The 24,016-nt window shown below is 58.8% G+C and overlaps 8 protein-coding genes across 8 annotated transcripts; 4 read left to right on the top strand and 4 right to left on the bottom strand.

Annotated features, from left to right (window-relative positions):
• Positions 1–17: 17 nt before the first annotated feature.
• Positions 18–785, bottom strand: BDZ90DRAFT_229970 (DUF1748-domain-containing protein). Its single transcript, XM_025505293.1, has 2 exons — positions 675–785; positions 18–548 (listed from the first exon to the last, which is right to left on the bottom strand). Exons 1-2 carry the CDS (start codon positions 758–760, stop codon positions 269–271), a joined length of 366 nt encoding a protein of 121 aa, XP_025365590.1. The 5' UTR covers positions 761–785; the 3' UTR covers positions 18–268.
• A 197-nt stretch (positions 786–982) lies between these two features.
• On the top strand, positions 983–5,045 carry BDZ90DRAFT_229969 (hypothetical protein). Its single transcript, XM_025505292.1, has 2 exons — positions 983–1,259; positions 1,338–5,045. The coding sequence occupies exons 1-2, from the start codon at positions 1,127–1,129 to the stop codon at positions 4,934–4,936; spliced, it is 3,732 nt and encodes a 1,243-aa protein (XP_025365589.1). The 5' UTR covers positions 983–1,126; the 3' UTR covers positions 4,937–5,045.
• A 619-nt stretch (positions 5,046–5,664) lies between these two features.
• On the bottom strand, positions 5,665–7,321 carry BDZ90DRAFT_229968 (general amino-acid permease GAP1; the record flags this gene model as incomplete). The annotated part of the gene is made up of 1 exon (XM_025505291.1): positions 5,665–7,321. A coding segment is annotated over exon 1 (1,569 nt), but the record flags the coding sequence as incomplete, so codon positions are not given.
• Positions 7,322–11,344: 4,023 nt separating this feature from the next.
• On the top strand, positions 11,345–13,836 carry BDZ90DRAFT_248620 (amidase signature enzyme). Its single transcript, XM_025507630.1, has 3 exons — positions 11,345–12,075; positions 12,153–12,473; positions 12,547–13,836. The coding sequence occupies exons 1-3, from the start codon at positions 11,537–11,539 to the stop codon at positions 13,655–13,657; spliced, it is 1,971 nt and encodes a 656-aa protein (XP_025365587.1). The 5' UTR covers positions 11,345–11,536; the 3' UTR covers positions 13,658–13,836.
• Positions 13,837–13,847: 11 nt separating this feature from the next.
• On the bottom strand, positions 13,848–15,023 carry BDZ90DRAFT_258020 (hypothetical protein; the record flags this gene model as incomplete). Its single annotated transcript, XM_025508023.1, has 1 exon — positions 13,848–15,023. One exon carries the CDS (start codon positions 15,021–15,023, stop codon positions 13,848–13,850), a length of 1,176 nt encoding a protein of 391 aa, XP_025365586.1.
• A 183-nt stretch (positions 15,024–15,206) lies between these two features.
• On the top strand, positions 15,207–17,263 carry BDZ90DRAFT_229963 (hypothetical protein). Its single transcript, XM_025505290.1, has 4 exons — positions 15,207–15,891; positions 15,976–16,116; positions 16,204–16,751; positions 16,816–17,263. Exons 1-4 carry the CDS (start codon positions 15,272–15,274, stop codon positions 17,220–17,222), a joined length of 1,716 nt encoding a protein of 571 aa, XP_025365585.1. The 5' UTR covers positions 15,207–15,271; the 3' UTR covers positions 17,223–17,263.
• An 82-nt stretch (positions 17,264–17,345) lies between these two features.
• BDZ90DRAFT_273218 (hypothetical protein) lies at positions 17,346–19,849 on the bottom strand (the record flags this gene model as incomplete). Its single annotated transcript, XM_025508793.1, has 1 exon — positions 17,346–19,849. Exon 1 carries the CDS (start codon positions 19,815–19,817, stop codon positions 17,346–17,348), a length of 2,472 nt encoding a protein of 823 aa, XP_025365584.1. The 5' UTR covers positions 19,818–19,849.
• Positions 19,850–20,013: 164 nt separating this feature from the next.
• On the top strand, positions 20,014–23,956 carry BDZ90DRAFT_248615 (putative RPA135-DNA-directed RNA polymerase I, 135 kd subunit). The gene is made up of 2 exons (XM_025507629.1): positions 20,014–22,903; positions 22,975–23,956. Exons 1-2 carry the CDS (start codon positions 20,026–20,028, stop codon positions 23,901–23,903), a joined length of 3,807 nt encoding a protein of 1,268 aa, XP_025365583.1. The 5' UTR covers positions 20,014–20,025; the 3' UTR covers positions 23,904–23,956.
• Positions 23,957–24,016: the final 60 nt, after the last annotated feature.

Raw genomic sequence — 24,016 nt, 5'->3', positions numbered from 1 at the left:
CATGCGAGACTGATAAGCTGGAAGCAGCGCAAGGTGGTATTACAAAGCATGAGGGCGTAGTGAACAGAATGAAAGCGCAGAGCAGGCTGCAGCTACGGAAGTGGCTGCGGCGACACGTAAAAAGCAATGATCGAGTAATGGTGGTGATGGTGATGGCGGTCGTGAAAGGCGTGTGACCATCTAATTGGTGAGTGTGATGATCCTGCCCCATCGTCCCAAGCAGAGGGAATCAATCATCACTGCCCATTTCCCTAGTCCCCTCACCACCTCACTTTCCCTTCCCCTCCGCTCCTCCCCCTCCGCTACCCCAGAACCATTGCCCTCCCTTTTTCATACCCTCCTCCCTCAGCTTTTCTGCTACGTGCCCCGCTCCCTCAGCCAAGTTCAAGGCCGGGTTTGTTTGCTTGAAGTAAGGAGACTTGTGTGCATAAGCTACTGTGTGGTCGTAGACGTACTCGCCTACACCGAGGTAGTGGCCGAAGTACTTTGAGGCATTGGGACCGGAGACGAAGGGGATTGGGTTTGGAGCATTGGGATCTGCGTTTGGGCTGAGAGTGAGGAGAGGTAAAGGATGAACAGATAGCATATAGGAGTAAGTAAAGCGATGAGGTGGTCAAAGGAGGAGGGAAGGCACGCGCAGTATTGGCCTCCTCGCGTGCCTCTCACGCACTCACGTGTAGCCTGTGTGCCTCTTGACGCCGGCAAGAACCGTCGAGATGAGCACGGCATCAGCCGTGTAATGAGCAATGCGGCCAATCATAGCATGTGTTTGATGAGGACGGGACGTGGACCTTGACGATGGATGGAGGTGTTGGATCGCACTGCCGCATTGCTGCAAGGGAGGAGGCCCGAGCGAGGACACAACCAATCGGAACGGGGAGTCTGACCACAACCGGGCTGAGCTTGAGCCTGAGCGTGCCACGACAACGCTGCAGGAGGCGGCGTGCGGGCGAGCAACGCGAATGAGTGTCAGTTGGTCTCACGACGACGACGACTACAACGACGAACGACAACAACGCCTCGAGAACTCCTAGCATCGGATCGAGCTCTATACCTGCTCCTCCTATCGTAACGCCGCTTCCGCCTTCCGACAGACGACTCGAGGCTGCGTCACAACTCCTCCGCAATGGCGCAACCTCCTCCGCCTGGCCCTGGTGGTCAGCCCCAACGTCCTTATCCTCCTCAACAGCAGCCGTCCTTCCAGGGCCAAGCGCGTCCGCCGCCGCCTCAGCAGGGAGGGCAAGGCTTTCCTCCAGGTGGTGAGCATAGCTCATGACCCGCCTATATGCTATCGAGCTCGTGCTGATCTCTCCTCCAAACCTCTCACCCCCTCGCAGCTCGTCCTCAACAACCAAATGCCCCCCGACCTCCCTTTCCGCAGGGTCCCAATCGCGGCATGGCGCCATCGCCCAATCCCATGGGAGCACGGCCACCGCCCGGTCCTCCTGGACAGCCGCATCAGCAGCCGCAGCAGCAGATGAGGAATGGAGCCACGTCGCCTATGCCTCCCGGCGCCAGACCGCAGATGCCGATGCCCGGCCAGCAGCCGCCACATCTCCAGCAGCAGCAACAGCAACAACAGCAGCCCAGACCAGGCATGGCCCCTCAACAGCAGCAGGGACTGGCAGCGCAGATGTCGCAACTTAATGTCAACGCAGGCTCGCCGCAGCCTCCCACGTCACCCGCTCCCCCGAACGCTGTAGCCCGTAATAAGAGGAGCGCCCGAGCCTATCATCAGGATGCCCCTCATGATCCGACTGCTGGTACAGACGGCGGCTGGAACGATGCTCCTCCAAATCAAGTTCAGCAGCAGGCTTGGCAGACGGCGGCTGCAGCTCGACTCGCTCAGTACGGCGATCAACCCCACGACTTCGAGGGAAGCGCAGACGATGCACTCGACCAGATCCCTGGCCAGAGGAACGTCCTTCACCCCATGCACGCAGCTGCCAATCAGCAGCGCATGGCCGCTCAACAGGGCCGCGTCAATGTCCCAGGTCAAGGGCAGCAAGGACCCGGCTATGCTCAGAATTTGCCAATGTCTCCTCCTGGCCCTCACACGCCAGCTCCAGTGGGCGCCGGCCAAGGTCAATTCTTCCAGCAGCAACATCAGCAGCAGCAAGGTGGTCAGCCTGGCGGAGGGATTGGCCAACCGCCGCATCAAGCCGGCCAGAGGCTCAGAGGTCCAAAGGCCAACATCAGCGCCGACCAGGTCCCCGCGCCCGTCGAGAATCAAGAAGCAGATCAGACCTTCTTTGACAAGCAGTGGTTCGCCACCTGTGGCACTGGCGGCCTGCCGCTGAGCACCACCGACTTTGGCGCCGTCGATCAGGGCAACGCCAACCCGAAGTTTATGCGCTTGACCACATACAGCATGCCGTTCTCCGACGAGCTGGCTTCGACCGCTCAGCTGCCCCTCGCTGTCAACGTCCAGCCTCTTGCGCAGCTGCGGCCCGATGAACAGCCCATTCCTGTCATCGATTGCGGGCCATCTGGCCCCCCGCGCTGCAAGCGTTGTCGCGCCTACGTGAACCCTTGGGTCATCTTTGTCGAGGGCGGCCAGAAGTGGGTCTGCAATTTGTGCGGCACGGCAACGGAGACTGGGCCCGAATACTTCTGCAACCTCGACATGTCCGGCAGAAGAGCCGACTTTGATCAGAGGGTCGAGTTGCAGAAGGGCACAGTCGAGTTTGTCGTGCCCAAGGAGTACTGGGCCATACAAAGCAAGCCGCCGTCCAGCGTTATGCTACCTGTGGCGCCCGCTCTCACGGATGCGGCTACGGCTCGTTTGTCTCCTCTGCCAGACAAGAAGGGAGACGTAGATCCCTTTGCGGGCAGTACGATGGGCTTGTCCGGGCAGAGTGGTCAAGCTGCCAAGGCGGCGACCAAAGCGGCTAGCGATGCGTTTGGCAACCTGTCCATTGGGCCTGGCAAGGCGACAGTGCGAGCTCCTCGCCCGCTCACGTACTTCTTCGCCATCGACGTCAGCTTCTCGGCGGTGAGGTGCGGCAGTCTCAAGGCAGCTGCGGAGAGCATCCGAGAGGCCCTGTACGGTCCGCGAGAGGGAGAGGAGAAAGCATCGGAAGGCGAAGGCGAAGCTTCATCGTCATCAAGCACAGGTTTTGGCTTGCCTCACGGCAGTCGCGTTGCTTTCTTGACCTTCGACCGCTCGCTTCACTTCTGGAACCTCAGTCAAGAGCTCGATGCAGCCCAGATGCTCGTCGTGCCCGACATTGACGAGCCCTTTGTGCCCATCAGTGATGGCCTTCTCGCAGATCCCTGGGAGTCTCGCCACGTCGTCGAGGGCTTGCTCGACAACCTCGCCAGCATCTTTGCAGAGAATATGGCATCCGAGGCTGCCCTGGGCGCTGTCATTCGAGGCGCTCAGGCGTGCTTAAGCACCATCGGCGGACAGGTCAACGTCTTCCTTAGCACCATCCCAACGATCGGGCCTGGCGCTCTCAAGCATCGCGAGGACACGAAGCTGTATGGCACCGACAAGGAAAAGCAGCTCTTTGTCCCTGCTGACGGCTTCTACCGAGGCGTGGCCGAGGAATGTGTCGAGGCCGGTATCGGTATCAACGCCTTCCTGTTCCCGAGCCAGTACATCGACGTGGCCACCATCTCAACGCTGGTGGGCACGACGGGAGGCGACGTCTACTTCCACCCGCGCTTCGACCCGGTGCGGGACGGTGTCAAGCTTCTATCGCAGGTGCAGAGGACTGTTCTGCGGGACGTGGGCTACAATGCCACGCTGAGGCTGCGCTGCTCGAATGGCCTGCACCCTTCAACGCACTACGGCAACTTCTTCCAGCGAAACGTCACAGACCTCGAGTTTGCCAACATCGATGCTGACGAGACGGTATCGGTGCTCCTCAAACACGAGGGACGTCTCGACGAGAAGCAAGAGTGTCACTTCCAGTCCGCACTACTCTACACGACCAACTATGGCGAGAGGCGCGTACGAGTGCACAACATCGCAGTCCCGGTCACCAATTTGCTGGGCAACGTCTTCCGCTACGCGGACCTAGACTCGACGATTGCCTACTACTTGAAGGAAGTCAGTACCCTCGCACAGTCTAAGCCACTCCAGGAGCTCCGTCACTACCTCACCGACAGGTGTGCCAAGATTCTCCTGGCATACAAGAAGAATTGCGCCGCCTCTTCAGGTCCTCAGCAGCTCATCCTGCCCGAGTCCTTCAAACTCCTCCCCTTGTACAGCTTGTGCATCAACAAGAGCAAAGCCATCAAGGGAGGCAACGTCACATCGGACGTGCGTGTCCATCACATGCGGCTGATGCGCTCCAGCCCCGTGGGGAGCCTGATGGCCTTCCTCTACCCGCGTATGGTCGCGCTACACAACATGAGCGCAGAGGACGGCCACCCAGTCAAGGTCAAGCAAAGCGACGAAGCCGGCGCAGCAGAGATCGAGCTTCCTCGCGTCAAGTGCCCTACTCTACTTCGCCCAAGCTTCCAGCGCATGCAAGCGCATGGCGCCTACCTCATCGAGAATGGGGATCACGTCCTCCTCTGGCTGGGCGCGGACGTCAACCCGCGACTCCTTGAAGACCTGTATGGCGCCTCCTCCCTCGAAGAGGTCGACCCGCGCATGACTACCCTCCCTCGCCTTCCCACACACCTCTCCAAGCAGGCTCGCGCCCTCGTCAAGGACTTTGCGAGACAACGCGGGAAGCCCCAGCTTGCAGTGATTGTTGCCAGGCAGAACCGGGATGCCTCTGAGGTGGAAGCGGCTAACATGTTGGTCGAGGACGAGAACAATGGTGCGATGAGCATGGTGGATTATCTCTGTCATGTGCATCGAATTATCAGCAACTCGATCATTGGGGCTGCGACTAATGGCAGTGGTGGTGGAGGTGGACAAGGTGGGGCAGGTGGATCTGACATGGCTGAGGCGCATTCTCTCTGGAGGGGGTGGTGAGAGAAGCTGTGCACGTGGACCGCTTCGCCCTGTACATTGACGTTGGCTCATTGACCGTTTCGTCACTGCTGCTACGAGAGAATTGCAAATCGATCATTGACGAAGGCGATCCAGCTTGACCGCGCTGTAGACAGTAGACTGCCGGTAGAGGGCCGCTACGGTTCCTTGACCACGTCACCTACGGTTCGGCGCGCTCGATGTGCGTCCGCAAAGACAATAAGCAGACGAGCAGGCTGAACAATCGAGGCGCGCACGCACGCACGCACACAGGAGGGTTTTCGTGGCATTTCGTAGCTTTCATTGAGATTACGAGCATTGTGCAAATCGCCAGCCGACGATAGCAGGAGGAGGCGGATAAAAGACGAGAGAAGCACGGAATCTGGGTTGTTACGAGCTACAAAAGGATACGGGACGAGCAGGGGACGATTCGATTTGGTATGCTGACGGGACTAGGATTTGCTGGTTGCTTTGCCTGCTTAAAGGAGGAAAGCCTTGACCTTCTTGTACCAAGGCTGCATAGCGGCCTCCTCCCTCTCGAGCCTGAGCTGCTCGAGGGAAGGGGGGTCCTTGGCACCGGTGACAACGTCGATCTGGTCGAGGGGCACGTATCCAGCTCCCTTGATGAAGAAGTAGCCGACAGCGTAGGTGATGATGACGACGGGGACGGCAAGGTAGTTCTGGAAGAAGTTAACGAGACGCTCGTTGGTCGACATCTCGCCCTCGCCAATGGGCCAGCCAGCCTTGTAGAAGGTAGCGAGGAGGACGATGAAGTTGAGGAAGAGACCGACCCACGAGAACCAGGTGCCCAGGGGCGACTTCCAGGGGAGCTCCTCAAGAGTCTTGCCCTGGAGCTTCCATGCTTGACGGAAACGGATGTGGCACCAGTTGAGGGAGCCCCAGGTGAAGATGGACGAGAGACCAGACAATCCCAAGAGCCAGTCGAAGACGTCGTTCTTCGAGGCAGAGTAGACGAGGAAGGCGAGGAAGCCAAAGGCGAGGGAGAGGAGGACCGCGTAGGTGGGGCGACCTTTCCTGTCGACGTAGCCGAAGATCTTGGGTGCGAGGCCGACCTGAGCCATGGCGCAGAGGGTACGCGATGAACCGTAGACGGACGAGTTGCCGACGGACAAGACGGAGACGAGAATGACGGCGTTGAAGATGTCGGGGAGGACCTTGATCTTGCCGATCTCCATGGCAATGACGAAGGGCGAGGCGCGGGCATCGTACGAGGAGGAGCCACCGAGGAGGGCGGGCGTGTCAGAGGGGACGATGAGGGTGATGAGGAAGAGGGTGATGATGTAGAAGAAGAAGACACGGTAGAAGACCTGCTTGGATGCCTTGGGAACCTCCTTGCGCGGGTTGGCAGACTCGGCGGCAGCGAGACCGACGAGCTCAGTACCACCAAAGGCAAAGGAGGCCGTGACGAAGACGGAGCACCAACCCTTGAAACCGTTCTTGAATGCTTCACCGTTCTGCCAGGTCCTCGCTCCGAGGTACTCGCCGCTGGGGGAGCCACCAGTCTGGATGACAATGCCTACGATGATGAAACCGAGGACGGCCAGGATCTTGATACCCGACGAGGCAAACTCCCATTCTCCGTAGCCACGTACACCAAAGCAGTTGATGAAGAAGACGAGGATGATGAACAGAGTGATCCACACTCCAGGAGTGATGTTCTCGTTAGGGTCCCAGTAGCCGATAACAATGGAGGCGGCGACGAGTTCGAGGGGCAGAATGACGAACCACTGCATCCAGTAGTTCCATCCGATGGCGAAACCCCAGGCTGGGTCGATGAAGCGGGTGCTGTAGGCGGCGAAGGATCCAGAGACGGGCAGGACGGTAGCGAGCTCACCGAGGGCGAGGATGGTAGAGGCGAGGAGGACACCCATGATGATGAAGTCCATAAGCAGCGAGGCCGGACCACCTTTAGCGAGTGCGCCTCCGGATCCGACGAAGAGACCGGTACCAATGGCACCGCCGAAGGCAATCATTTGCATGTGCCTGCTGGAGAGGTTACGCTTGAGACCGGTGTCGGCCGTGGCGTATCGACGACCTTGGGCATCGGTGACGACACCGTGTTGAGCAGGGCTGCCATGAGGACCCACACCAGTGAAGTCCTCGCGGGTCATCTCCGATACTTCGGCGGTAGCCTTCTCTGGGTCGTCCGAAGTCTTCATCTCGTACGACGTAGTGCTAGGCGATGACGTGGTAACGTCGCCATGTCCAGACGGGGGTGCCGTCATGTCCCTGGGCCTGAAGTCCTCGACGAAGCTTAGCATCTTGTGTGACATGGGCATGGTGGATGCCTTGTAAAGGGTTGGGGGGGGGGAGGGCAGGAGGGGTGGATGGATGGTAAAGGGAAGGGACGTTGGGTCAAGGCGGTCGTTGACCACGAAGGATGAGGGGGGGAAGGGAAGAAGAGACGACGGTGTGGGGTCGTATCTATATGCAATCGCGTGCTAGCTAGCGTAAAGGCGTAAAGGCGGCTACGAAGGAGTGAGTCTGCTGAGATTGAATCCTGTCCCTCTCTTGCCGTCCAACCGTATCTCGACCGTGCGCGGCTGCGCGCTGGGGTCGGTGGCGCGCGACCTGGGCCTGGCTCGGAAGCCGCCACTTGGAATAAGGCGCCGAGATAATGCCTAGAGGGCCAAGAGCTCAAAGTTGCTTTTGCCGCACCACGATGCACAAGGGATGCATGAAGCGGCTGCACAGCTAGCTCTGCTAAACGATGCGAAGCTCTCCTCGACTACGGTTTAGCGATACAGTGAGTGAGTAATGGGAGTGAGGCGACATCAGGCAGATAGCCGGTGGGCCAACGGGCAAAGCGAACAAGGTCCAGGGCAAGGCGGAGAGTGAGGTCAGTGGTCTCAAAGCGGGACAAGGTACGCGCGAGGGGCGATATGGGCAGCGGTCCCATCTTGGCCTAGCAACTCGCTTGTCTGTCTGCCGCCACTCAAGGACAGCGCGGACCATCAAGCTTCAACCGCCACCGCCGGCGCCTTGACGGCAAACAGACGATGAAGTTAGTACCATGGTCCAATCAGCCAAATCTGTTACCAAGAGGGGGTCACGGGACACTCAGGAGATGATCACAGCTGGACCCTTTCGTATCTCAGCAGCATGAGGAGCATGAATTGAGCGACATTTGTGGGGTAGCACGCAGCGAACTCGAGGATTCATTGCGGGGTACGTCGCCGGCCGCCTACCGGCCGGTCAGCTCAACGCGGGGCATGGTGGCATCGACGTGCAGGGGGCCACTCATACGCACGACGAACAATGTCAATGTGTGAAGCATGCACCCCACACATGCCCCTCTTTGAGCTCAGCATGATAAAGCTGACTTGGCGTGCGAACGGAGTTCAGCATCATCCAGCTTTGAGGCGTTGCTGATAGCAGGCGAATGCTGAGTAGGACATCGTCAAGCCCGGTCTAGACTGAAGGCGTGGCGATCCCGTTTGATGATCAGCTATCGCTAGTAGTAGCAACCATCGGAAGATAAGACGGGGAGCCGGAGCATTGAGCTAGATGTGGCGCTTACCCTCTGCGGCATGGCGCCCCAACGATGAGGTAGGTCCAGAGATATGGTATCGCCAGTCGGCGACGGCGACGGCGACGGCACGGCATGCAAGTTGGCGGTCGCTGTTGGCGCATCCAGCCTATCTCTCAAAGTAGCAGCGAAGCAGTCGTACGCACAATCTTCCACGTCCTTCTTTGGAGTGACGCTCCCGTCCCCTCTGTAGACTCTTCGAAACTGATGTGTTCGCGGCATCTCGCATGAGCGGCAGGGCGTGCCGTCTTCACTGGTGACCAAAGACTGGCTACGAGTTGGAGAGCTCCGTGTGCGATGACATATCCCGTCCGCAAACGATTCGAGACAGGAAAGCACCGTCTGCCAGACTGGGGATCGCTTATCGCTCAAGGAGTTCTCTTGGCCGTCAGGGGAGCCTCCCTGAGAACTCGAAGCAGAGACGGGGGCAGACATCCGAGTGACGAGTCAGGCCGTCGCGAGCGTTACGGTCCGGTAGACCACCGACCTACATCAACGACGCCGACACTGCTTCCACAATGACTCGCAAATGTGCCAGCCCTGCACTTGGCGTGTGCTTTCGATGACGTCCTCAGTTCTCAAAGTGATGCATTGCTCGGTGTGACTTTCCCAATGTCTCTCGCACAGCATTCTTGACTCCAGCGTGCTCTGTGTGTCCAGGTAGACAAGGTTGTTGGGCTACGAGGGGTTGCAGCGACTGTCGCGCCGGAGCGGTGTCTGACCCCACTCGATCCCACGTCCTTGTTACTCTCGTTGCTCTCGTTGCTCTGGTCGCCCTCGTACTGCCTATCATTATCATCGCCTACTCCATCGTCCTCATCAGCACTCAGCTGATGTTCAGAGGCGACTTCGTTGTAGCTCTCCAGAAGCTGGCCGCCTTCAGCTCGCTAGAGTAAGCGGCATCGTCAGAGGTGTGGACTTATCCAACTGGCGCTTGCCTCGTCCTCAACGGTCGACATGCGTTTCTCCTGACTTAACGTGAATGCCATCTCAGTGCCAGCATGCTCTAGACGACAGCGACGAGGAGTGCACAACGTACGAGGCAACGGTGAGGCTATTACCACACATGACTCAGGATAGGCGATGCCATTGCATGTAAAAGCTCGACCGCATCTATCACGAAGCACCTCTCAACAATGCTGCTCAACTGTCGAGCAAGTGCAGAGCCCAGCGTACAATCGACGTACGCGGGTTGCCAGCATGTAAGACGCTGAGAGGAGAGGAGCGTGCTCAAATTGAGTCGGTGATCGTCCTCGTCAGGACGAGCTTGTCGCTTCACGAGCCAGGATTCAATGCAGCGTGGCAGCTTTCCGAGCTTGTCCGAGCTGAGAAGTCCCTCATCGGCCGTAGCACCAAGTCATCGACCTCCTCAACAGCCTCGTGCGCCTGTCCCACCAACTCTGTCGTGCCTGATGAAGGTCCAGCACCATGTGATAGTGCAAACGATTTTGTCCGACGTTGGGCGGATGCAATTGACGCGGGTGTAAGGCATGTCACTCGTGTTGGAACTTCTACAATCAGCAAGGTATGCCAAGCTTTGAGCTGAAGATCAGCCAGAGGAGTGCTCCATGATCTGAGCAACCATGAACACCATCCAGCAGCGCGTGAGGTGCGAATGGACGGCCTTGAAGTGAGCTCACATCTCAAGAAGGGCGGATTGCGTGCTTCCAAGAGGGACAAGGGTATGGCCAGCTGGATGCGGTCAGGGCAAGACGAAGGTCCATTCGTCGAGCTGTCTACCCACAAGACTAGATCGCCTGCGATGCCAAGCTGCCGAGCGAGTGTTGGCCTTGGATGCAAGTTTCGCAGGATGGCTAAGACCGTGGAGGCCAATGTCAACTGGCCGCCTGTCGAAGCAGGCACAGAGGCAACGACCCCCTGTATGGCTCAAGCTGTTGCCGAATTAGAGCGAGGTCGATGTCGACCATCTCCTCGTCCTCCAAAGGGCCTCTAGGGCTCGATGTAGAGGAAGACTCAAGGATCGCAGGGAGGACGTGCCGCTTGCTCATCTGCGATATGCTGTAGCCCTGTGACATCGTCAGCGAACCGTCTCCGAAGCCTGACCGGCTGAGACGATTGATCAGCATCGCGTTGTGAGCCTTTGTGAGGTAACCAATCGGAGCAGCACTCCATTGAGAGCCTGGCCTAACCTTCTGTGCGAGCGTGCCAAAGACAGCAGTCGGGAGAGAAGGCGGCGGATCACCTGGCATCCATGTCTACCCGTCCTCGGTCCTGATGAGGATGGCGAATCCATTGATGTCGAGACGCTGACATTGTGCATGCCGCTCGACACAGCGGATGCGCCATCGTCAAAAGGCTCATCGGCTCGATGATGGCTGCATGCCTCCGGGGCCAGCGTAGACGGTAGAGCCCCCCAAGCTGCTCGTGGGAGGATGTAGCGCTCTTTGCTCATACACCACGTCTGGTGTGCGACAGGAGCCGCTGCGGAGCGCAGATTGCCGTCGTGGGTCGCAATGTAGGGAAATGAGTTCTCATGTCATCGCCCTGGTTAGATGGGTTAACAACGCGAGACCTTGGCCGCGAAGCATCTTACCCCGCCAATCAGCAGGCGGCGTCAATTGCTACAGGCAAAGACACGGGGCCTGAGGGTCAGAACCGTGATATCCAATTTGGTTGCTGTTCATACCCCATGCTGTCAGCAAGCCATAGGGAGCACCGTATGGGAACGAATCGAGCTGGAAGAGTGATTAGGAAGCAAAGCCGCGGTGGAGATGCACGATGGAGCGCGCTTGCACCGGAATCGGCGGCAGCGAGAGCAACCAACACCCTTCGGATAGCCGGTCCGAGGTCCGAAGCGGCCTCGACACTGAGGTGACGGCTCCTTTTACTCTCTCGATCCACATCTCCTGTTTCACCTCTACCTGCCTGACGCACGGGTTTGTCTCTGCCTTGTCTTTGCCTCTCTTTGCCCTCATATCAGAGACCGGCCAAGGCACTCGTTGCCCTTCAATATACAAACACGGCCCTCGATCTCCTCCTTTCATCCTCATCGCTCCTCCAAAACGTCCCAGCCCCCTCATCTCATACGTACGATGCTCTCTCTTTTCCCTCGTGCAAACAAGCACACCTTGGCCCTTCGCGCCAATCACATCGCGGATCGAGAGCGAGCTCTCTGCGCTCCTCTGGACGATGCAGCCAACCGTACATCCTCCTCGCTGATCAAGCTCGAGGCGAGCGAGATCGACATCCAAGACGGGGACATCGAGATCCTCTCGAGCGACCTTGCTGCCCTCTCAGCCGCGATCAAAGAGCGCAAGTGGACGTCTGTCGAAGTGACGCAAGCCTTCATACGATCAGCACGCCGTGCTCAGCTGGCCTCGAACCCGATTACGGAGCCCAACTTCCAGGCTGCTCTTCAGCGCGCTCGTGAGCTCGATGCTTACATTGGCGAGACGGGCAACGTCATTGGCCCGCTGCACGGCATCCCCTTCTCTTTCAAGGACCAGTTCAACATCAAGGGCCTCAGCACCACGCTAGGGTACAGTGGCTGGACCGCAAGGGGCAAGGCCACGCACGATGCTGCCCTGGCTCAGATCGTCTTTCATCTTGGCGGCATTGTCATAGCCAAAACGTGAGTAGGCGCAGAGGAAAGACACCTGCCAATCCAATGATCTCTGACTTCTCGCTCTCGTCCCTGTGCGACCGCAGCAACGTCCCTCAAACGATGCTGTCCTTCGAATGCAACAATCCCCTCTTTGGTCGCACAACCAACCCCCACTCCGCCGCGCACACCTGCGGCGGGTCCAGTGGCGGAGAAGCTGCCCTTTTAGCCTCTGACGGCTCAGCGGCCGGCTTTGGCAGTGATATCGGTGGCTCACTCAGGATCCCGACGGGCTACTGCGGCATCTACGCTCTCAAGCCTACCAAGGGCCGCATCCCGAGCAAAGGTACGGCGAGCGCACGTGACGGCTTCGAGGCCATCAATGTCAGCGTCGCACAGATGTGTCGCTCAGCGGACGATGTTGAGTTGTGAGTGCCGAGCATGCTTAGCTTGTCAGTCGCTACGTCAGGCTGACCTCCCGCCGCTTCCCCCTCCCCGCAGCATGATGCGCCACATCATCCCTCTCATCCACCCCTCCTCCGACTCGCCACTAGACCCAAGCGAAGCCCAAGATCAATTCAGCTCGGAAGCCCTGCGCCCATCGCCGCTACGTACCGCCTGGTTCGAGCCCCTCAAGGTAGCCTCCAACCGTGGCCGCCCATTGCGGCTAGGCTACTACGCGTGCGACGGATTCGTCCAGTCTTCTCCGGCTGTGGTGCGCAGCATAGACGAGACGGTCGCCGCCCTCCAGCAGGCGCACGGCGACTCTATCCAACTGGTGCCCATCGATCCAGCCGCAATTCAAGCGAAGAAAGCGCTCCGCACCTTTCTCGCCGCAGTAGGCTCAGATGGGTTCGATGGGCTCCTTTCACCGCTTCGCCAAGGCAAAGTGAAGGAACCAATGGACTCCTCCCTCTTCGTCCCCGTTCTTCTGGCCCGCATGCCAGGTTGGGCACGCAAGTTGGTCTACTGGATCATGAAGTACGTCGTCCGCGATCATACGCTAAGCTACTGTGCGACGGCTGCCGGGAGGAAGACGGCCGCGCAGCATTTCCAGACTGTGGCGCAGCGCAACGAGTATGAGCGAGAGTTTGACGCAAAGGTATGGAAGGAGTATGGGGTCGATGCGATTCTTTGTCCTGTGCAAGGCAGTCCAGCCGTCCCACATGGGGCGACGGCGAAGTTAAGCACGCTGGCCGTGAGCACCATCATCTACAACGTACTGGACACAGCGGTGACCGTGCTTCCAGTCACGCGCGTGGACCCAGAGCTGGACGCTCTACCGCCCACCAAGGCCGGCAGCTCCCTCACCAAGGCTCAGCAGTCCTACCTCTCCACGCCCGGCTTCTCTACCTGCTCGAAGATGGTCAGTCACGCCCTCTACACGGAAAAGGTCTACGATCCAGTCGCGATGCGTGGTCTGCCCGTATCGGTTCAGGTTGTGACACGCAAATTTGAGGAAGAGAAGGCGATTGGTATTATGCGGCTAGTGGACGATGCTTTGCGGGAGGCCAAGGGGGACGGGCAGAAGTATGGATGGGGACCAGGTGCCTGTGCGAGGAGACAGCTGGCGAGGGGGAATGACGCGAAGGCTGCGGCGAGGAAGGATTGATTGAAGCTGCCGAAGCATGAAGCGGCGCTGTTTCTCCTCCGCCGCGCTAGTGCGTAGCCACCTGGCAGGCAACTACCATATCCATGCGATTGACCCATCGAAATCTACTATGTATCATAGAACAGCTCATTATCCTCCGCCTCCGCCTCCAATAGATTGATCTGGACTCGCTCATCTCCCTTTCGCTCGTCTAGCTGAGCAGCAATAGTCTCTCGAGCTGACGATCCTGCTCCTGCTTCGAGGCGTAGTGTGTCCACGTCGCTGCCTTTGCCTGATTCTTTGAGGGGGGAGGGCGGCGTCTTTTCACTGAGGGTATTGCGTCCTGCGGCTGCTGGTTGGGGTGCTGCATCGAGACGTCGTCGCTGGGGTCGCCGAACCTCTCACCAGGCTCTTGGCTGGGCAGCTCGCTCTCTGCTACTTCTTCCACTCCTTCATCATCGTCTTGGTGTACACCCTCCTCGCTTTCCCCCGCCCGCTCCTTCACCATCCGCCTCACAGCCTCCAAGACCTCTCTCCCACCCACACAGCTCTCAGCCCTTTCCTTCCCCTCACGACCACCTCTGCGCGATTCTTCGTCGGTCACCAACCTCTCTAGCGCACTCAATACCTCTGAACCTGTCATAGGCTCTAAGGGGGGCTGCTTCCATCCACGGTGGGATTGCGCCCGCACCTGGCTGCGTCTTCGTTGCTCCAGAGACGTAAGGAGGGTCTCGAGACTTGATTGGATGGAGAGGACGAGCGGGGAGAGGAGGGCATCGCTTTGCTCGTGCGGCGTGGTAGTTCCAGAATCGGAAGATCCTGCGTCTTCGAGGTCGCTGTCCAGCGTTGATCCTTCTGCATCGCCGTCACTTTCAGTTTCGTCATCGCTGTCCTGACCACTCCCTCTCAACGAAGCCGACGTAGAACTTCTCGCGCCCAGTGCTGAAGACATCGAGCCAGCCGCAGAGACACTGTCGTTGTCGACATCCTCTTGATTTGGTCGAAGCGGTGCCGAGCGATGTCGACGTCCTCCCTTCTCTTGTCTACGTTCCTTGAGGACTCTGGCGGATATCCAGGCTACGACGTCGTAAAGCGCATCGCTCTCCAAGCGCTTTCGACGAGGCTGTGATGCTGCGTGTGATGACGAAGAAGTAGCATAGCTCGACTGATCTGCAGCTCGAGGCCAAGGCTGGAAATCTGCGCCGTGGCTGCCCAGCCATTGCGACGGGGGATTCGCTGCTTGCCTCTCATCGTCTTCGTCCTCGTAGGGCAGGCCGTAGAGCGCTCTCTTGCGACGTGGCCTGCGAGGTGAGATCGCGCTCGGTACCACCTCTGGCAGCGGTAGTCGGCGCGTCGATGGCTCTGGAACGGGTGATAGGCGAGGCATGGTGGACCGTCGTGCGTGATCGACTAGGAGGCTTGCACGTTGAAGAACGGAGAGTTGTCAAGGAGGAGACTTGCGTGCCGGCGGCAACTCTGTCCGGCCGCGTCGACGCGGGTGCAGCCACAAAGTGGCGCGACGGCAACGGCCAACGACGAAGGTCGACTGAGGACTCAGGACGAGAGCAAAGTGCATTCATTCACATCCTGTCATTCCTCCCTCTGACCGATCTACATACCCTCATTCCGGCCACTATGTCCCCCTCGCCCCCCGTACGCATGCCCCGTGTCATCCTCGTCCGGCACGGCGAGACTGAGTGGTCGCTCAGCGGCCAACATACAGGAGAGACGGACATTCCCCTCACCGCTCACGGGGAAGAGGTCATGGCACGCTTGGCACCCACCTTCGTTGGCGTCAACAGCCCAGAGGGAGACAAGCAAGATCGTCGCTTTACCGTCGACCCCACTAGGATCAGCCATATCTGGACGAGCCCACGTACTCGATCAAGGCGGACCTTGCAGCTACTCCTAGCCCACCTCACAGAGCACGAACTCGCAAACGTCGTCCAGCCAGAAGTAAAGCCCGAATGTCAGGAATGGCGTTATGGCTTCGCAGAGGGACGTAAGACCGGGGAGATCAGGCAGGAATGGCCAGGATGGGATATTTGGGTTGACGGAACCAAAGACCATGCTACTCGTCCTGAGCTCAAGGGAGAGTCGGCAGAGGATATGACAAAGAGGATTGATGGGACTATCGCTGAGATCAAGAGGTTGCAGAAGGCCGTCATCGAAGGCCATCCCGAGAGGACGCATGATCAAGCGGTGATGCAGAAGGGGGGCGATGTCATGATTGTCAGCCATGGGCATCACAGCCGGTGAGGACTGGCGGGCGAGAGAGCAAGGCTCTTGACTGGTAAGCATTGTGTCGCTGATCTTTCGCCCGTCATCATCACCCGCAGCTGCTTCATCACCCGCTGGCTCGGCCTGCCTCTGACCAACGGCCGTCTCTTTGAGATGGACGCAGGAGGCGTGTGCATTCTATCGTACGCGCACCACAACTTCGATGAGCCAACGATCGCAGGCATGTTCTCCTCAAAGACGTGAGTGGACGCGGCGTTATGCCTATTGACAAGCAATGCTCGGTTTGCTCACAACCCAATCGTCCCTGCTGTTCCTCCCTTGGACAGTGGCCCGTCCCCCACTGTATCCGTCTCCCCCTCCAACCCCTCCGGCCAGCCTACCGCCTCAACACCTCATGAAGAACAACAGTACCTTTCCCTCATCTCTCGCGTCATCAATCACGGCCAGCCGCGAGCAGACAGAACAGGCACAGGCACTCTCGCCCTCTTTGCTCCTCAGCCATTCAAGTTCGATCTCACCAACAACCGACTTCCCCTGCTCACGACGAAGCGCGTCTTTTGGCGAGGCGTAGTTGAAGAGCTCCTCTGGTTCGTCGGCGGCTGTACAGACGCGAAGAAGCTCGAGGAGCGAGATGTCCACATCTGGGATGGCAATGGATCGCGTAGCTTCCTAGACTCGAGGGGACTGCAGCATCGACGGGAGGGCGACCTCGGACCAGTGTACGGCTTCCAGTGGCGCCATTTTGGTGCTGCCTACGAAGATGCGGATGCTGATTACGCTGGCAAGGGGGTGGACCAGTTGAAGGAGATCGTCGAGACGATCAAGAAGAATCCGACGGACAGGAGAATGGTGATGAGTGCTTGGAATCCGAAGGGTGAGCGCAGCGCGAAATGTGGCGAAGAGCATCGCGCTAACGACGGCTTCACCCTCGCACCCAGACCTCCCTCTGATGGCCCTTCCACCCTGTCACATGTTTGCTCAGTTCTACGTGACTCTGCCCACGAAAGAGGGCGGCAAACCCGGCCTCTCCTGCCAAATGTACCAACGCTCCTGCGACCTTGGGCTAGGCATCCCATTCAACATCGCAAGCTACGCCCTCCTCACGCACATGATCGCGCACGTTACTGGTTGCGAGGCGAGAGAGTTGACGCTGGTCATGGGGGATGCGCATGTGTACAAGGATCACGTCGATGGGCTCAAAGAGCAGCTGACTAGGACGCCTAGGAGTTTCCCGACTTTGGGGATCAAGAGGCAAGTAGGAGATGTGGATGGTTTCAAGGCGGAGGACTTTGAGGTGATTGGGTACCAGCCGCACAAGAAGATTGAGATGAAGATGAGCGTGTAGGCTGGCCCATCATGTAGAGCGAGGGAAGCGATTAGTTGAAGGTAGCGACTGGTAATGCTATTGTGAATGGACATGCTACTCCTCTTCATGACACACGTGTCTGATTGCCCCCACGTCGCACTCTCAGAACACCCCCAACCCCATAGTGTCCATCTCCCTCCTGAGTCTCCCCTCCTCGTCCTTCCTCTTCCTCGCAAGCTCAGCCTCCCGTGCGAGACGTCGCCTCTCCTCGCGTTTGACCTCCCGCATAGCTTCGCGTGCCTCCCGCTCCTCATCGTCTAGATTGTCCTCATTGACACTGTCGTCTTCTTCTTCTTCGTCGTCGTCGGAGGCAGCAGCTTCGTGGGGCTCCGCATCGTCGTCGTCGGGCTGTGCTTGTGCAAGTGAGGGATCGAGCATTGTCGCATCACCATCACCAGCGGCACCGTATGCGCCGGCACCGAGCCGGGCCGTACCGGTCTCAGCGCCAACCACCTCCGCCACCTTCCCCGCAATTCCCGCATTCCCGCCTACCGTACGAGGAAAGACCCTGGGCATCTTAGTCTTCTTCTTGCCATCAGGACCGGTCCTTGTTGAGCTGCCCGGCACACTGTGCCTTACCGCTGGAGCTGGAGCTTTGTTCCTCCTCTTGGTTGCAGCTTCGCTCTCGTCGAGCGTGCGCTTCACTTCGGTGCTAAGCAACGTGGCATAGGAGTGGTCGAGGAACTCTTCCAGATCGTACCCTGTCTTTGTGAACGGTTGAGCCAACATGCGGACAAGCGTAGAGGTGGGGGAGTGGTAATGCGACTCCAACTCTCTGCTGCCCTGAGACGTGGACGTAGAGGCGGTCGGCTCGGTCGGCTGTGCTCCCAGTGACACAAATTCGAAGAGGGACGAGTCCACTGCCCTGCTCGCCGAGGGCGGGCAGGACGGGTCGTCCTCCTCGTAGGGATCCTTCCACCCACCCTCCGGGACCTCATCATCCGACATCTCACGATGGAGCAACGCCATCCCCTCTCTGTGGTTCTTGAGAAGATTGTACGTCATCACCACCACTGGGATGACACCACCGGGCGGGCCTCTCAGTGCACACCTAGCCAGCCGCTTGACAAAGGCAGCCACAGTTGCGAGGCTTAACTTCTCACTGGAGAGGAAAAGGCTGAGCATCCGCAGCGAGTGGGAGCGATGCGGGCTGTGCAGCAGCGAAGGGGTGAGCAGGCCATACAGCGTGGTGTAGAGGGTGGGAAGGGAGAGGGAGGCGCTGATGTAGAGCGAGTAGAGCGGAGACAGGGACAAAAGAGCCGTCGGTCCGCCGACGTCGAGGCAATCCAGCAGGTAGTCCGCTATCAGCTGCGGACGGGAGAGGTAAGGAAGGACGCGCTTCTCCATTATGCGGAGAATAGTGTTGATTTGACCCAACGACAGGCCAGTGGCCGAGCTTTGCGCGTCCACAGACGATGACTTTGGGGAGGCCTGTAGGATGAGGGTCAGCCAGACGGCTTCGGTCGATGCGCGCCAGGCTTTGAGCTCGTAGAGGGCTTGGTGGAAGGGCATCGAGGCCATACCGCCACGCCGACGCTTGCGCGAAGATCCGTCACCCTTGCTGTGCGCACCATCGAGTCGGCTGGGCACCGTGTTCGTCTCGTCCTCTTCACCTGAGTCAGAGAAGTAAATGACACCATCATCGTCATCTTCATCGTCGGATCCAGAAGCGCTGTCCCCATCCTGAGTGATCTTGCGCTTCTTGGCGGCCGCCTTGGATCCCTTTCCCTTGGGCCCACTCGCCTTGCCTCCAGTCGACGAGGACGCCTCAGGCGCTGTTGAGAAGACCTTGACAAAGAAGTCGCTCGACTTGATCTCCACCTTCTTTGCCGGCGGGTTGCTCATGGCGACAAGGATCGACAGAGCAGCAGATCGAGGCGGCGCCGCTCCAGAAGATGTAGGAGCCGAAAGGACGGTGTTGAGGGATCGCAAGAACGCCAGCTTCACATCGGCGTACTTCTCTACCCAGTCCTGCACGAACATGGCACGCAGCTCGTCCGAGACTGACTCTGAGAGTACAGTGCCCACGATGAGTCTCCACGGGCATTCACTCCAAGCCGCCCCACCAGTAGTAGCTGCCGCTCCTGCCTCTGTTGTGGCGCGCTGCAGCTCCATGAGGGCATTGAGGGCAGCGTTGCGGGTCTTGTCCTTCGAGTGAGTGGCAATAAGACCAGAAAGCAGTTTCAGTGCCTCATTGAATCGCTCCTTGAGCCACGAGTGGACGACTTGGTCTTGCGCTGGCTTGTCGTCGATGGCGAGGTATCCTGTCGCGCGGACTGCCGGCCATGGCTGGAGAGATTTGCGCTCAATCAGATGCGTGAAGGTGCGTACGATGAGAGTCAGGGCTGGGATGATGGCGCTTGAGTTGAGGTCGTCGGCATGGGTTTGAACGAGGTTGACTAGGTCGGCGAGAGGGTTGAGATCCGTCGACGTTGAGAGCGACTGCTGGAGAGCGGCGAGGCGATTTGCAAAGACGGTTGACGGCGAAGCTGCTGCTGTTGAGGCCGAAGGCTTTGTTGTGTTCTTCTTGCTCTTCTTTGGCAGCGATGAGGGTGCTGCGCCCGTCAATGCCATCTCTGTATGCTGTTCAAGGTTGTGAGTGTATGCAGAGGATGTGAGTGACGAGCCCATCCCGAGTGGTGGGTGCGCTTCCGTCCGCGCTTCCAAATTTTTGCGTTCTGGAGGCGGGCGGACAGGCGGCCGAGAGTGAGTGTCGAGCGACGTGAAGAAGCAGAGGCGGCGGCGGCCGCTCCTCCTTCCCTCGCTCATCACCATCGCCGCCATGTCATCACCGCCAGGCATGTCGTCTGCCTCATCATCGTCGGCATCCTCGTCGTCAGGCCCAATCACTCCGACTGGCGAGCATGAAGACCCCTTTACCTTCCACACTTTGACCAATGTCGACCAATTCAAGAATCCACCCAAATCGACTTTCGTCAACCCATCCCTCCAGGATCTCATCGCTCCTCACCTCGAGAGCTTCAACGCCCTCTTTAGCGATGACCCCTCCATCAACTCGAGCCCCGAAGCTGCGGCCTCTACCTCAAGAGGCAGCGGCGGTGGGCTCCTCGACCGAGCCATTCGCAGCATCACTCCCAAAGTAGCATTTGACAGGATACAGACCCCAACCACGCAACCAGGAGAGAGGGGAAACCGCGTCGAGATGGCAATCGAGGGTATCCACCTAGGCAAGCCTTCACAGACTGGCGCAGGCAACACAGGAGATGTCAAGAGAGTGTGGCCAATTGAGTGTCGAGAGAGGCTCATGACGTACAAGGCGAGAATGACGGCCAGGGTCAGCTACTCGGTCAATGGCTTGCCCAAGCAGGTCGTCGAGAGGGACATGGGAATGGTCCCCATCATGATCAAGTCCAACAGGTGCCACCTGCGCGACCTCTCGTCGGAAGAGCTTGTAGCTCACAATGAGGAAGCCGCAGAGATGGGAGGCTACTTCTTGATCAACGGTAACGAGCGTCTCATTCGTTTGCTCATTGTGCCGAGATCAAATCACGTCGTCGCAATCGACCGTCCATCCTTCTCTAACAGAGGACCATCTTACACCAGCAAAGGTTGCCAGATCCGCTGCTTGCACCGCAATGACCTGACCAGCGTCACCAACACCATCCACTACCTTGACAACGGAGGCGTCACTCTGCGCTTCAGCTGGAAGAAGCGCGAGTACATGATCCCAGCCATCATGCTTCTCAAAGCACTTGTGTCCGCCTCGGACAAGGACATCTTCATGGAGCTCACCCGCGGCGAAGTAGACAACACTTTCCTCACCGATCGCGTTGAGATGCTCCTGCGAGGCTTCAAGTCGTACTCGCTCTTCTCCGGTGATCACTGCCTCGAGTACCTGGGTTCCAAGTTCCGTATCGTCCTTGGCTGCCCAGAGGACTGGAGCGATATCGACGTGGGAGTCTACCTCATCGACAAGGTCGTCCTTGTCCACCTCGACAGCCCGCGCGACAAGTACCGCTTGCTCGTCTTTATGATGCGTAAGCTGTATGCTCTCGTTGGAGGGGAGTGCTCCGTCGACAACCCAGACTCGCCTCAGCACCAAGAAGTCCTTCTGCCCGGCTTCTTGTACGGCATGATCATCAAGGAGCGTCTCGACGAGTATCTCTCGAACCTGACGCTGCAGATCACCCGCGACGTGCGTCAGGGGGCAAAGAATCTCGACTTCTTCGACGGCCACTACATGACCAAGGTTTTCCGTCGCGTCACGCCCAATATCGGTGGGCGTCTCTCTTCTTTCCTCGCTACAGGCAACTTGCTCTCCCCTTCCGGTCTTGATCTGCAGCAAGTCTCCGGCTTCACCGTTGTGGCAGAGAAGCTCAACTTCTATCGCTACGTCTCACACTTCCGCTCGGTACATCGAGGAGCCTTCTTCGCCGAGCTGAAGACGACGTCGGTGCGCAAGCTTCTGCCCGAGGCTTGGGGATTCCTCTGCCCCGTCCACACGCCCGACGGGTCGCCCTGTGGTCTACTCAACCACTTCAGCCACACCTGCCAGCTCGTGACTCGCGAACTCGATGTCAGTACGGTTCTTCCCCTCCTCTCATCAATGGGCATGTCCCCCGCCTTTGCGCACACCGATGGCCGAACGCACGTCGTCGTCCAGCTGGACGGCAGCATCGTAGGCTGGGCGACCCCTGCCCTAGCGCAGCAGATGGCCAACAACCTACGTCTCTTCAAGACGCAGCAGTCGCACGGTGTGCCGCTCGACCTCGAAATCGGGTACGTACCCGTCTCCAAAGCAGGGCAATACCCCGGGCTTTACCTCTTCTCGGGTCGTGCGCGCATGATGCGTCCGGTCAAGTACCTGTCAAATGGCCATCTCGACCACGTCGGGCCATTCGAGCAGGTCTACCTCGATGTCGCCTGCCTGCCTGAGGATGTTCACCGCGGATTGACAACGCACATCGAGTGGGCGCCGACCAACGTGCTGTCAGTCATTGCCAATCTCACACCCTTTTCCGACTTCAACCAGTCGCCTCGCAACATGTATCAGTGCCAGATGGGCAAGCAGACGATGGGGACTCCCTCGACTAGCATCTCTCGCCGGACGGACAACAAGCTCTACCGCATCCAAACGCCGCAGACGCCCATTGTGCGCCCGAAGCTGCACGACAAGTACGGCTTCGACGGCTTCCCCAACGGGACCAATGCCATTGTGGCGGTCATCTCGTACACGGGATACGACATGGAGGACGCAATGATCCTCAACAAGTCGGCACATGAACGCGGTTTCGGGTACGGGACGGTCTACAAGAGCGAGGTGCTCGACCTTACGGTGGAAGCGGGCTCGCGGGGCTCCTCGACTTGCAATTTGCGCTTCGGCTTTGGCCCGGACGTCGGTCCCAACAACCCCATCCGCGAGCGCCTCGACGAGGATGGACTCCTGCCTCCTGGTGAGAAGGTCAAGATGGGCGAGCCAATGGTAGCATACTGGGACACGGTGACGAACAAGACCAAGTACAAGAAGTTCAAGGGAGACGATTTTGCGTACGTGGATACCGTAAGGCTCATGCCGTCTAGCGAGACGAGCGGCGGGCAGTGGACCAAGCTGCAGATCACTTTGCGCATCCCGAGGAGTCCGGTGATCGGGGACAAGTTCTCGAGTAGGCACGGGCAGAAGGGTGTCTGCTCGCAGAAGTGTGAGTGGCGCGGGGCACCAAGGCAGGAGGTTTCTTGAGAGCTGACCATCCTCCTCTTCTCGCACACGCAGGGCCCGCAATCGACATGCCCTTCTCCGAGTCCGGCATGCAACCAGACGTGATCATCAACCCGCACGCCTTCCCCTCACGCATGACGATCGGAATGCTCGTCGAGTCAATGGCTGGCAAAGCAGGCGCTCTTCACGGTCTCCGTGAAGACGGGACCCCTTGGACCTTCAATGAGGGCGACACGCCTCACGACTACTTTGGGGAGCAGCTCGTCCGCGCTGGCTACTCAAGGCTGGGCCACGAGCCCATGTACTCGGGGATCACGGGACAGGAGTTGCAGATGGACATCTACCTGGGATGCGTCTACTACCAGCGACTAAGGCACATGGTAAACGACAAGTTCCAGTGCAGGACCACCGGACCCGTTCACGCCTTGACCCGCCAGCCGATCAAGGGACGTAAAGTCGGAGGAGGTATCCGTTTCGGAGAGATGGAGCGTGATGCCACATTGGCGCACGGATGTGCCTTCCTCCTGGCGGATCGTCTCATGAACTGCTCAGACTACTCGACCTGCTACGTATGCAGGGACTGTGGGTCGATCACCTCGCTGGGGTACGAGGCTCGCAACGCTTCACGCAACGAGGGTGGTGGCGGAGGTGCGGATGATGCGCATATGCTCGATGCGTGGAATCTTGAGGAGGAGGAGGACAGGATGGAGCGTGAAGGCCTTTCAGGAGAGTACTGCAGGGTCTGCAGGGCGAATGAGGAGGAGAGGAGGATAAAGGCGCTTGATGCTGAGGCGAATGGTGGCGAGGTGGATGAAGATGAGGCAAAGGACAGCATGGTTGCGGCGCGCTTGCAGGTGCCCGCCGAGGCTGTGGTCAAGAGGGGGTCAAGCGGGCTGGATACCATCGCCATCAGCTATGTCACACGCTACCTGGCCGCAGAATTGGCTTCAATGGGCGTCAAGCTCAGTTTCCATGTAAGATAGCATTGCAGAGGGGGGAGAAAGCATTCAATGATATTGTCTTTGCGAAGCAGAAGCAAGCAAAGGTGGCTGATAGTGTTCGCTCCAGAGCGGCGGGAATGTCGCAGCGCCAAGCC

The sequence above is a fragment of the Jaminaea rosea genome (genome assembly GCF_003144245.1).
Source record: "Jaminaea rosea strain MCA 5214 unplaced genomic scaffold BDZ90scaffold_1, whole genome shotgun sequence".
NCBI lineage: Eukaryota > Fungi > Basidiomycota > Exobasidiomycetes > Microstromatales > Jaminaea > Jaminaea rosea.
Note: the sequence above shows the minus strand (reverse complement) of the source record. Positions and strands in the feature narration are given on the sequence as shown.

Excerpts from the sequence above, each read along its gene's own strand:
- BDZ90DRAFT_229970 (XM_025505293.1), bottom strand. The coding sequence starts at position 760 with ATGATTGGCCGCATTGCTCATTACACGGCTGATGCCGTGCTCATCTCG. Across the intron at positions 549-674 it reads AAGAGGCACACAGGCTACAC|CCCAAACGCAGATCCCAATG; the intron begins GTGAGTGCGTGA and ends CCTCACTCTCAG.
- BDZ90DRAFT_229969 (XM_025505292.1), top strand. The coding sequence starts at position 1,127 with ATGGCGCAACCTCCTCCGCCTGGCCCTGGTGGTCAGCCCCAACGTCCT. Across the intron at positions 1,260-1,337 it reads GCAAGGCTTTCCTCCAGGTG|CTCGTCCTCAACAACCAAAT; the intron begins GTGAGCATAGCT and ends ACCCCCTCGCAG.
- BDZ90DRAFT_248620 (XM_025507630.1), top strand. The coding sequence starts at position 11,537 with ATGCTCTCTCTTTTCCCTCGTGCAAACAAGCACACCTTGGCCCTTCGC. Across the intron at positions 12,076-12,152 it reads GGCATTGTCATAGCCAAAAC|CAACGTCCCTCAAACGATGC; the intron begins GTGAGTAGGCGC and ends GTGCGACCGCAG. Across the intron at positions 12,474-12,546 it reads TCAGCGGACGATGTTGAGTT|CATGATGCGCCACATCATCC; the intron begins GTGAGTGCCGAG and ends CCCTCCCCGCAG.
- BDZ90DRAFT_229963 (XM_025505290.1), top strand. The coding sequence starts at position 15,272 with ATGTCCCCCTCGCCCCCCGTACGCATGCCCCGTGTCATCCTCGTCCGG. Across the intron at positions 15,892-15,975 it reads AGCCATGGGCATCACAGCCG|CTGCTTCATCACCCGCTGGC; the intron begins GTGAGGACTGGC and ends CATCACCCGCAG. Across the intron at positions 16,117-16,203 it reads GGCATGTTCTCCTCAAAGAC|TGGCCCGTCCCCCACTGTAT; the intron begins GTGAGTGGACGC and ends TCCCTTGGACAG.
- BDZ90DRAFT_248615 (XM_025507629.1), top strand. The coding sequence starts at position 20,026 with ATGTCATCACCGCCAGGCATGTCGTCTGCCTCATCATCGTCGGCATCC. Across the intron at positions 22,904-22,974 it reads GGGTGTCTGCTCGCAGAAGT|GGCCCGCAATCGACATGCCC; the intron begins GTGAGTGGCGCG and ends TCGCACACGCAG.